At 48.3% G+C, this 12660-nt stretch overlaps 1 protein-coding gene across 1 annotated transcript in view; it reads left to right on the top strand.

Annotated features, from left to right (window-relative positions):
* The window catches only part of BLMH (bleomycin hydrolase), a 512280-nt gene that overhangs the window by 354727 nt on the left and 144893 nt on the right, over positions 1–12660 (top strand). Inside the window, exon 11 of the mRNA XM_085649231.1 lies at positions 6610–6679. Coding sequence (XP_085505357.1) covers positions 6610–6679 — 70 coding nt within the window. The remainder of the gene's footprint in view (positions 1–6609; positions 6680–12660) is intronic.

The raw sequence follows: 12660 nt of genomic DNA on the forward strand, positions 1-12660 counted from the left end.
TCGACGATGGAATCGAGGACACCATTCAAGCGGTGTCCTGTTTGCAATGCAAAATATCCCCATGTCGACGTCCACCCGGTGTGCAACAAATGCCTTTCACCGGATCACGACGAATCCACATGTATGGCCTGTGCCGGATTCCGATCCAAAAAGACTCTCCGGAATCGACGAGCAGCGAGACTTGAAGCGCAGCAAGTGGCACCGGCCCCGACCAACATCTTCAGCGCCGAGGACGAAGATGTGGAAGGCATGGAGAACCTACCCTCCAGCCCCGCTTCCGAACACAATTCCGGATCGGAAGACATCGAAGAGCAACTCTTTCACAGGGATGAAGACGACACCGAGGTAGGAGACTACGATGAGGCCTTAGGGGCCGAAGAAAGTAGCTCCGGTGACGAGCAAGGCCTACCTGTACAGACGGAGGATATCCCAGTGCGTCAATCTATGACTCCGGTCGAGGGATCGCCTTCGGGCCTTACCCAAGACCTATCCCGCAGTTCTTCGGCCCCGCCCTCGGGCCCGGCCTCGGACATTCAGCGACAGCCATTAGTACACAAAACGACTGGTTTCTCTTCATCGAAACCGAAACCAAAAGTCGTGTCGGTTCCACAGAAACCGAAACTGAAAGTGACACTGGTCGGATCGAAGCCCACTACACCTTCGACGACAGCAAAACCCGTCGGCGCCGACCGCACCAAACGGGACTTCGGTGCCGAACTCGCAGCAGCCGACGTCGGCGCCGACACACGGAAAAAGGCCATCGGTACCGCCAAACCGCCTCGGCATCCGGCACCGAAACAATCGGCTCCGGCCACGAAGGTCAAAATGGCCGCTGCGTCGCACACCACTTCGAAAGCAGCACCTAAGGCCCAATCATCGACGCCATCGACGGCTACTACCTCTCCTCGACTCGATGACCCCGTGGCCCCGAAGAAGCCCACGCCTGCCTCTACAGAACCGCTCGGCGCCAAAGAACCGGCGGCGCTCCAGGTGCGACAAGTTGCAGCGTCCTTGCAACGCATCAAAGAAAAGGCAGCCCTCCAGGACACGTCGGGCCCCGAGCCGAAAACAGCTCAAAAAGCTTCTCCAGCACCACCCCTTATCACCTTTGGCCTGCCTCCATCTACGGCGCACAAAATGTTTGAAATAAGAACACGTGTCACCCACACTAGGATCACACCTGCCGAACGCTCTCCTCCGGAGACGTCACCGTCCCACATCATCGATGCCGACACCGGCAGAATTATGCTCCACAAGCGGAGAATATCTTCCGAACACGCTTTGGACTCCTACCGGATCCCGCTAAAGAAAAAGCTGCTAGCGGATTCGGAAACAGTTCTTTACGAACGTCTCCATACCTCCTACCCAGATCCACAATCCTTCTCTCCGACACACTCCGAAACCGACGTTTTGGAGGACTATATGGGTGACGACGTCCCCTACCCCAGAGAGATGGACCCTGAAGACCAACAGGACCCTGACCAGGCTTGGGATGACCCTGTAGACACAGGTGCACCTATGGATACACAGGACACGCAGCTATATGGCGCAAAAACGTCTCCCACAGAGGACACTGCCGCATTCAACGCCCTAATTGAACGTGCTGCGGCAAATCATGATGTGCAACTCCACTCTGACACAATCGAGGACGATTTTCTAATGGACACTTTCACATCCTCAGAGAGACATATCAAAACTCTACCCATGTTGAAGGTTGTCCTCAAACCAGCAAAGGACATTTTCAAAGAACCCACCAGGGCAAGAGTAATAAACCCCAGGATCGACAAGAAATATAGGTCGGCTCCTGGGGACCCTACGTACATTAGAGGCCAGTTGCCTCTGGATTCCATCGTAGTCGCAAATGCTCGCAAACGGGTGCACTCGCAGACAACTGGGGATGCTCCTCCCCCGGACAAAGAGTCCAAGGTGCTCGAGACCTCCGGCAAACGGGTTGCAGCCCAGGCAGCTAACATATGGCGTATTGCCAATCCCAGGCGCTCCTAGCTCGCTACGATCGCGCACACTATGACACATTAGAAACCCTACTCCAGCATCTCCCTAACCAATACAAAGAGGGAGCAGAGATCCTCATCAGGGAGGGACAACTCCTCACGAACGCATCCATTAAGTGTGCACTGGATGCCGCAGATACAGCTGCCAGAGCAATAAACACCAGCGTCATGCTACGACGACACGCCTGGTTACGAATCTCCGGATTCAAACCTGAGGTTCAAAATAACATCCTCAATCAGCCGGTCAACCCAGACTACTTATTCGGGCCAGACGTTGACACCACCCTAGAAAAAATAAAAAAGGACACAGACACTGCAAAGTCCATGGGGGCTCTCCAAACGCAGACCTTTCGGAGTGGCTCCTTTCGTCGCCCCGGAAATAGAGGAGCAGGTAGAGGACAGGGGTCACAGCAAACCTACAACAAGGGCAACACACAAAGTACCTACGATAAAAACACCCGGGGTGGTTATCGTGGCTCCAGCACAAAGGGCAGAGGACGCGGATACAGCAATACCAGGTCCTCCCCCAAGAACAAACAGTGACGTCCTCTCCCTTCCTCCCGACCACATAACACCTGTCGGGGGAAGGCTACAAAGGTTCCTGTCCACGTGGAACACCATCACCACGGACAGGTGGGTCAAAGATATTATCAAACACGGTTACTGCCTAGAATTAACCTCCACTCCACCCACAATACCACCAAAACACCGTCCTATGTCCTCAGAGCACTTAGCGCTATTACAGCAGGAAGTGCTCAGTATGCTGGAAAAAGGCGCAATAGAGGTCGTACCCGTCCACGAGCAAGGCACGGGGGTGTACTTCCTGTACTTCTTAATACCAAAAAAGGACGGGTCACTCAGACCTATACTAGACCTGAGACCCCTCAACCGCTACATTCTCTCAGAGCATTTCCACATGCTCACCCTCCAACAAGTCCTCCCGCTGCTCAAACAGGGAGACAGATGCGTATTTCCACATACCCATTCACCCCTCACACAAAAAATATCTCAGGTTCACTATTCAAGGGCAGCACTACCAATTCAAGGTTCTTCCCTTCGGCGTGACAACAGCACCCAGAGTCTTCACAAAGTGCCTCGCTACTGTGGCTGCACATCTACGGAGGCAACACATTCACGTCTACCCTTACCTGGACGACTGGCTTGTTCAAGCAAAGTCAGCCCAGCAATGTGCCAGCCACATGTCCCGCACCATTCACCTTCTTCACAGTCTGGGGTTCTCACTAAATTACCCAAAATCACATCTCCAACCCGCACACGTACAACAGTACCTAGGTGCGACCATAGACACTCTGGCAGCCACAGCTCAGCCACATTTAGTGAGGATCAACAGCATGCAAATGCTGATTTCCAAGTTCAAACCCCAACACTCCCTTCCTGCGCGAGTGTTCATGCAGTTGATAGGCATGATGGCCTCCTGCATCTTCATAGTCCCACACGCAAGACTACATATGCGCCCGCTTCAGGAGTGCTTAGCACGTCAATGGAATCAGGCTCACGGGCAACTAAAAGACCTAGTGTTGGTGAGCGGTCGGGCATACAACTCTCTGCATTGGTGGAATCCACAAAACCTTTGCAAGGGCCGACCGTTCCAAGAGCCTGTTCCACAAATAATACTGACAGCAGACGCGTCTCTCCAGGGATGGGGAGCTCATGTACTCAATTACACAGTGCAGGGACTATGGACAATACAACAAAAGAAGATGCACATCAACCTTCTAGAACTGATGGCAATCTTCCTAGCAATGAAAGCATTCAAAGTACACTTGTGCAACAAAGTCGTGTTGATCCGGACGGACAACATGACCGCCATGTACTACATACAAAAGCAGGGAGGAACACACTCTCCACAGTTGTCTCATCTGGCTCAGAGCATGTGGAAGTGGGCCATTCAGAGGAACATGTTCCTCATGGCGGAACACCTCCCCGGCAAGGACAACCAGATGGCGGATCTGCTCAGCAGACACAGCCACCAGATGCACGAGTGGGAGTTACACCCATCAGTACTCCAACCGTACTTCCAGCAGTGGGGTCATCCAGAGATAGACCTATTCACCACAAGCGAAAACGCAAAATGCCAAAGCTTTGCCGCCAGGTTCCCACATCCGCAGTCGCAGGGCAATGCGATATGGATGAGCTGGTCCGGCAGATTTGCGTACGCTTTTTCCCCAGCACCATTGATACCGCTGGTGGCACGCAAACTCAGACAACACTCACTAACACTCGTCCTGGTTGCTCCAACATGGGCACGCCAACCATGGTACACCACCTTTCTCGAACTTTCCGTGGTGCCGCATCAAAGGCTGCGGATCAAACCCGCGCATTTGACGCAGAACCATGGCGAGATTCAGCACCCAGATCCGCAACAGCTGAACCTGGCAATCTGGCTCCTGAAGTCCTAGAGTTTGGCTACCTGAACCTGCCACCTGACTGTATGGACATCATTAAGGAGGCTAGAAGACCCACTACCAGAGCTTGCTATGCAGCCAAATGGAAAAGGTTCGTAATTTATTGCACTACCAATAACATTAACCCGCTAGACGCATCCATCCAAAACATAATTTGTTACCTCTTACACCTATACCGATGCAATCTGGCATACACCTCAATACGTGTCCATTTGACCGCAATATCAGCCTATCTCCAGAACAGGCAGCACCTCTCTCTATTCAGAGTGCCTGCCATCAAAGCATTCTTGGAAGGACTCAAACGAGTAATTCCTCCAAGCCACCCACCAGCTCCAATGTGGAACCTCAACTTGGTCCTCACCAGACTGATGGGTCCACCCTTCGAACCTCTGCACTCATGTGAGATTCAATTCCTCACCTGGAAAGTAGCTTTCCTAGTAGCGATCACCTCTTTGAGGAGAGTTAGTGAACTCCAGGCACTAACAGTTCAAGAGCCATTCATACAGGTTCACGCCAACAGGGTCGTACTACGTACCAACCCCAAATTCATGCCCAAGGTGATATCGCAGTTCCACATGAATCAAACTATTGAACTGCCTGTTTTCTTTCAAAACCCACAAACTGTCGCAGAAAGAGCACTCCATACACAGGATGTAAAGAGAGCCCTCATGTACTATATAGACAGGACTAAAGTCTTCAGGAAAACAAAACAACTTTCCGTTGCCTTTGCCCCACACCGCAAAGGTAACGCCATCTCCAAAGCAGGTATAGCCAGATGGATCGTTAAATGTATTCAAATTTGCTATCAAAAAGCTAAACGCACATTAACGATTCCCCCACGAGCCCACTCAACACGTAAGTTAGGGGCCTCCATGGCTTTCCTGGGAAACATCCCCTTGCATGATATATGTAGAGCAGCCACCTGGTCCACTACACATACATTTACCAAACACTATTGTGTAGATGTGCAATCAAAACAGCAGGCAGCTGTAGGACAGGCTGTTCTCAAAACTCTTTTTCAGACCGCTGCAGCTGGCACTGGTGGCCGCCGCTAATAGAGGGTACTGCTATATATTCTATGCACAGATATGAATTCAGCAGCCCACATGCCTCGAACTGAATATGCTACTTACCAGTATGCATCTGTTCTTGACATGTAGGGCTGCTGACATTCATATCGCCCACCCTCCTCCCCGGCGCCTGTAGCAGCTGCAGCTCTCAGAATTACTGTAAGCATGGTCATCACTTTCTGTATCTACTCCATCACTGCCACAATGGCGAAAAACAATCTGAGGATGGAGAGGATGCCCATGCGCACTGTGGTCCAGGGGAGGAGTCACCTATCTCAGGATACTTCGAAGACTCTTCCAGGACAACAACGTGCAAACATCCGGACCCAGCACTAGGCGGCGATCTATGCACAGATATGAATGTCAGCAGCCCTACATGCCAAGAACAGATGCATACTGGTAAGTAGCATATTCATTCTGATGACACCAGAATTGTTTTTTTGTTTTTTTAATTGCATAAGGTGACATTTCCACTTTAGCACTCGATGGCCGTGCACACCCTGCTCCTTTCTCTCTCTTTCTCTGCTTCCCCGCCCTCTCACTCCCCACCTCCCTCCATCTCCGTCATCTTTAGTATCATTGCCTCTGAATTGCTATGCGCCCCCCACCCCCTTACATGAAGACTGAAAGTGGCGTCGTCCTGGAGTCAGTACAACAATATTATGTTGTATTATTTATAAATTCTCCAAGGTGGATGTTAGAAGGTTGTGCCACGATGCAGCTTGGCAGCTAGCTGGAAGTTTACAAGATACCGTTCCAAGATGCCAACTCTCCTTTGCCTTTGCTAATGCATTTGCCCTCAACTCTACAATCATTGACTGGCTCAAACATTGGCCAAGTCAATGCTGGCAGTTAGCATCCGCAAAGGAGGAGCTTATTTCTGTCCTAAATTGTTCTCGGTGCCTGCTTGACTGCCAGTCGTGCCGGTCGAGGCAGCTTCGTTCAGCGCAGGCCGTGTCAAGTCAGTGTTGATTAATTTGAGCGAATGAGGTGGGCTTGCTTCAATTCCGGAAAAGTTACTGATGTGATTTATGCTTTTTGAGTTTGCATCCTTTAGTTTCCTAGTCCCACTAATATGTTACCGATGTGCTTGGTTTCCAGGAAGCAAAAGAAGGATCGTTTGAGAAATGGAGGGTTGAAAACTCCTGGGGCGACGACCGTGGAAATAAAGGTAATTAAGTGGACAGGGCCTCCTCCGAACGCCTCCAAACTGAAACCAGCTGGGGTTCTGGGACTAGAGCAGTCAGATTTACAATTGCATTATGTTCTGCATTGTCTCATCCGGAGAAACTTTGTTGCCCTAACTGCGGAGATTTTAAAATTAATAATAAAATGTATATAGCGCCGCAGAGCGCTGAAGCATCACTGGGCACAATGACAAGACACTACCAAAAATCCGAGCTTTCAGTGTTGATGTGAGGGAGGTAATTTCTTAGTAGTCTCCAGATTATTTTATGGTTTATGTCGGTAAGCGTATTAAGAAGGTGGGTAAAGAGCCAGACTCAATACCTGATTTTCTTTGTATGTAAATACTTAGAATTTCAATGTGTGTGCTTGTATGTACCCTGCATTTTTGATCTTTTCATTCAGTAGGTGGTTTGGTGCTGTACTAAAACTTTTTGGTATATCTAGACTTCTGCTGCTATATATTCAGAGACACCGTAAAGGACCACGAGGCAGGGGCATAACGTAGGCCCCCTGCTGTTAGGGTAAAGGTCCTTAAGGCAGGGATCAATAAATCAATGCAAAGACTTAAGGCAACAATGAAATATAACTATTTTACATGAATAGTAATTAGAACAAAAAGGAAAAAGAACCAATTCAGAGACTTTTTATCCAAAAGTACAAAACATGCTTTTATTAATAATAATTAATACAGTAACCTAGCCCATTCATACTATCTCAATCGTATCATCATACACACCATATCACAAACTAACACAATTAAAAACATTGTCACAATAGTGGCAACAGTAATATGTTGATACAGAGCTTCTTGATACATACAGTTGTTAATTTTTCTCATATGTATTTATGGCAGAACATTGTTGCACAAATTCAGTTGACAGGCGTTGTATTCTACGCGCGTTTCGGCATTGAGGAGTGCCTTCGTCAGGAAGAGGCCACAGCTTAACCACGATGGCATCTAGTGTTTGATTGGCAGTAAAGACAATACATCATGTGAATGTCTTAAACTGGGATCAGCCCCTATGGTCGACTGCGTCTGATACTTAATTCTAGATAGGCCGGCGACTGAAAAACTGATGTGTACAGTCCTTTGGCAGAGAAAGCACTGCTCATTTAATACAGCTAGGCGCTTGACTGATTTATTCCATGCGGGGATAACCGCAGGTCGTTATTGAGTAAAATTGAGTTTTTTAAAGCTGGTAAGGGACCTCAGGATAAAGGGTTCCTCCTTGCGCCACAGAGTTTGATTCTGAGCTCCTCAAGACCTGGGTCTTCAAGCAGTTGCGGCTCCCCCTCCCCTCAGCGCCTTGAGACCCTCACGGGTGAGTAGCGCGCTATACAAGTACTTTGATTGATTGATTGATTGAGCTCAGACTCTGACGAAGGCACTCCTCAGTGCCGAAACACACGTAGCATAAGACTGTCAATTGAATTTGTGCCACAATGTTTTGCCCTAAATACATATGAGAAAAATTAATTAACAACTGTATGTATCAAGAAGCTCTGTATCAACATATTACTGTTGCCACTATTGTGACAATGTTTTTAATTGAGTTATTTTGTGATATGGTGTGTATGATGATACGATTGTGATAGTATGAATGGGCTAGGTTACTGTATTAATTATTATTTATAAAAGCTTGTTTTGTACTTTTGGATGAAAAACAGTATCTTAATTGGTTCATTCTTTTTCCTTTTTCTTCTAATTACTATTCATGTAAAATAGTTATATTTTATTGTTGCCTTAAGTCTTTACATTCATAACGCAGGCCATTGCAGTGTATGGGCCCACAACCCTTCTTGGGAACCCCATTCCGGCCAATGAGTACCAGTCCGATATGGGAGGCCCCATCATTTTGCATTACTCCATTTCCACAAGGTAGTGCACCTCAGACTGCATTACTGGTCTGCAGTGCATCACAGGCTGCTTTACGTAACGTGGTGATAACACTGCTGTACAGATGGTATAGCAGGTCCACAAGGATGTGTACTTTGTAGAGCACATGCGCTGTACTGAGGGTCACTGATCAGCACACCACCGATGCATTATATATTTCTGACTTCTCACTGCGTCCCATTGCAGATCTCGAATTCCGTGTACGTTCCACAGTACCAGGTTGTTTTCTACAGATTGAGAATACATTGCGTTATTTCACCAGGTGTGGTCAGATGCGACAGACTGCGCTTTTTTCCAGACTTATTCCTCTTATCCGTAGTGTCTACTTAACACCGACTGCGCAGTCCTTATTACTAATGACTATTCTGCAGTTTATCAGTGTCGAATCTTTACAGACTGGTACACTTAACTCTTCTAAGAGGCGCGCTAATGCTGAACAGACCTCACTGTGCTGCTGAAGGGGACTGCTCGCTCGCGCTTGCATTTTTACCTGCTTTTCGTTTTATATTGTACGTGGCAACTCCTTTTAGAGACTTTTAATCTTCTGCACTTACCCTGCATCATTTAGTTGCCGGTGCCGCTTTCCAAGCACTTCTCCTTGGTCCAACTCGGGCTTGCCCGTTGAGTGGAGGGAGTTAGTGCTGACGGAAACGACCTGGAACACTTCCGGCAGGGACCGGAAGGGAGGTCGATGCTCCAGTCACTGAATCCTCATTAGGAGATGCCGAGCGTGACGCGCAACAGACGCGCTAATGCTGAACAGACCTCTCTGTGCTGCTGAAGGTGACTGCTCGCTCGCGCTTGCATTTTTACCTGCTTTTCATTTTATATTGTACGTGGCAACTCCTTTTAGAAACTTTTAATCTTCTGCACTTACCCTGCATCATTTAGTTGCTGGTGCCGCTTTCCAAGCACTTCTCCTCGGTCCAACTCGGGCTTGCCCGTTGAGTGGAGGGAGTTAGTGCTGACGGAAACAGCCTGGTACACTTCCGGCTGGGACCGGAAGGGAGGGTGATGCTCCAGTCGCTAAATCCTCATTAGGAGATGCCGGGCGAGATGCGCAGCGGACGTGCCCAGCAGGCCCGTCTGCGCCAGGACCCCTTGTTGTTTGCCCCCCGACACACTTGATGCCCAAAGCCCACAGCACCTCGACATGCGAGACAAACTGCTCAGCGTCAAGCATAATCCTTGCAGGCTTCTAGCTCACTCGCACTGCCTACTTGACGGGCCTTTCTCATGCCTGGCCTGCAGATTTTAGAACATTACTTACCCCAATTCACAATCTTCACTCGACCTGTCCAACTCAGGTATTTGCTCTGACCCACTTAGGGATATTTCTCATGACCACGCCCACATACCACCTAATATTACTAAATGGAACTGCTTTTTAGCTAATGTTAGATCTCTCCCTAAGCACGCCGCCAACATATGGGACCTTCTAACTGATCAAAGCCCTGACATCGGCTTTCTCACAGAAACTTGGATAAAACCCTCTTCCATCCCAGCCATTACTCTGGCACTACCGGATGGATACCGTATCCAGAGACTCGACGGGTCGAGTCGGTGGGGGTATAGCCCCCTCAGAGAATCCATATCCGTTTCTATTTCTCGACCAATTGTGTACTGATGCATTTGAATGCCTCATATTTAGACTTGACCTACACCCCCAACACAGCTGGAAAGGAGCTCTTGTGTACAGGCCCCCGGGCCTGTTACTGGGCTTTACCAACCAGTTATTAGAATTTCTCTCTCCTCATGCGATTGCCACCCGTAATTTCCTCCTTTTAGGAGATTTTAACATTCATAGTGAAGATGCCCTCAACCATGATGCCATGAAGTGTCTAAAATACCTGGCCTCTTCTGGACTTGTAAAAATTAATAACACCCCCACTCATGTAGCTGGTCACACCCTAAACCTCATTCTAACTAACTCCCAGAACATTGTATGTGGAGAAACATAACCTCTCATCTGGTCGGAGCACTCTCTGGTGAACTTTCAACTTACCAGTCCCATTATTTCCCCCAGCCTCACAACTCATATTAATCGTTGGTATAGACCCTGGCATAAATTGACGCCTGATCTTCTTCTGTCCCCTTTCCTCTCCTGGGACATTGACACTGCCACTTATAATGTAGAACAACAACTATCCCATTTTAACTCTGTCATCCTAAATACTATAGACAAGGCAGCCCCTATGAAACTCCAGACCCACCCTCCTAAATCCACCCCCTCTAATTGGTATTCCTCCGTCTTGCGTGCGGAAAAGAGCCAATATAAGAAGCTAGAGCAGATTTAGCGACTCTCTCACAATGAGCAAAACAAAGTGGGTTACAAGACCGCTCTGACTTCCTACCATAAAAATATCAAAAATGCTCGCAAACTCCACATCTCGCTTCAATTGGATCAAGCTGGAAACAATTCCAGGACCCTCTTTCAAATCCTTAAATACTATACGAATCCTAGAGCCCGTGATACTGCAGAATCCCCATCTCAATCTCTGTGTGATAACATCGCCTCCTTTTTTTATTCAAAAAATTGAAAACATTTATCAGAAAATTATCTCATCTAATGCTGTCTCTCCCCTCTCCAGAGCGGGCTACACTAGCCATCATAACGTTCCCTCGCAACTACACTGCTTCCCTCCGCTTGCCCTTACAGAATTTATATCCCTTCTTAACAGTACTAAATCAGACTCTCCCCTTGATATTATCCCTGCCAAAATATCTTCCAGACTCTCGACTCAACTCTCCATACCCATCTGCTCCATTCTTAACAGCTCCTTGAGCTCAGGTAGACTTCCTTCTGAATGGAAAAATGCTCAGATTATCCCCATACGCAAAAATCCTAAGATTCAGACTTCTGAGCTGACCTACTATCTCCCCATACCCCTGCTTCCCCTACAGAGTAAGCTTATTGGGAGACACATTAATAAACATCTGTCTGCTTTCATAGAATCCTCTCACTTACTAGATGTCTCCCAGTCGGGCTTCCGGGGCAAACACAGTACCGAAACAGCTCTAGTAGAGGTACCTCATAACATCAGGATGGCACTAGACAATTGGTCAGGCAGCACTTTTGGTGCTGCTTGACCTTTCAGCAGCATTTGACACCATTTCACATCAGATCCTGCTGGAGAGACTACAAGACATAGGGGTTGAGGGACTTGCTTTGAAATGGATGACTGACTTTCTAACTGATAGAACCCAGACCGTCACCCTGGGCCCCTTCAGATCTGCCCCTTCTAATGTTACCAAGGGAGTCCCCCAGGGCTCGTGTTTGAGCCCCACCCTTTTCAACATTTATGTGACTCCCCTGGCTAAACTCATGAAGAACTTAGGGTTTAATCCCATATCATACGCAGATGATACCCAGCTCCTCCTCACCTTTGACAAGAACAGACCAGACATACAACTCATCTTCTCCGAGGGCATGATGGCTATCGCTTCCTGGATGCGAAATAATTTCCTCCAATTAAACACCGAAAAATCTGAAATCATGCTGTTTGGAGGAGCTGCCATATGCTGGTCGCCCAGCTGGTGGCCCGAGGAGTTGGGTAAAGCCCCGTCGCCCAAGGAAGTGGTCAAGAACCTAGGTATCAGAATCGATCAGAAGCTCACTCTAGACGCTCATGCCAACACCACTGCTGGCACCTGCTAATATATTCTAGGTCTACTTAGAAGAATTTTTCCCCTGCTACCCCCTTTCACTAAAAAAACGCTGATGCAAGCCCTGATACTAAGTAGACTAGACTATTGTAACGCTTTGCTTCTATCGGCCAATGAAGCCTCCCTTAACAAGCTACAAGTTGTGCAGAACACGGCTGCCCGCCTTGTAGCGGGCGCCCCTCCTAGAACCCCCTCTATTCCTCTTCTCAAAAAACTCCACTGGCTCCCTGTGAGAAAGCGAGTGAAATTCAAGATAGGCTGCACTGTCTTCAAGGCCTTAAACGATCTAGACCCTTCCTATCTTTCTAGCAAGCTAACTAAGTACACCCCCTCACGATCTCTTAGATCAGGTTCTAAACTACTTTGCACCCCCAGAATTAAAAAGGTGTGCAGTGGTGGCA

Source organism: Triturus cristatus, chromosome 3_2 (assembly GCF_964204655.1).
Source record: "Triturus cristatus chromosome 3_2, aTriCri1.1, whole genome shotgun sequence".
Taxonomy (NCBI): domain Eukaryota; kingdom Metazoa; phylum Chordata; class Amphibia; order Caudata; family Salamandridae; genus Triturus; species Triturus cristatus.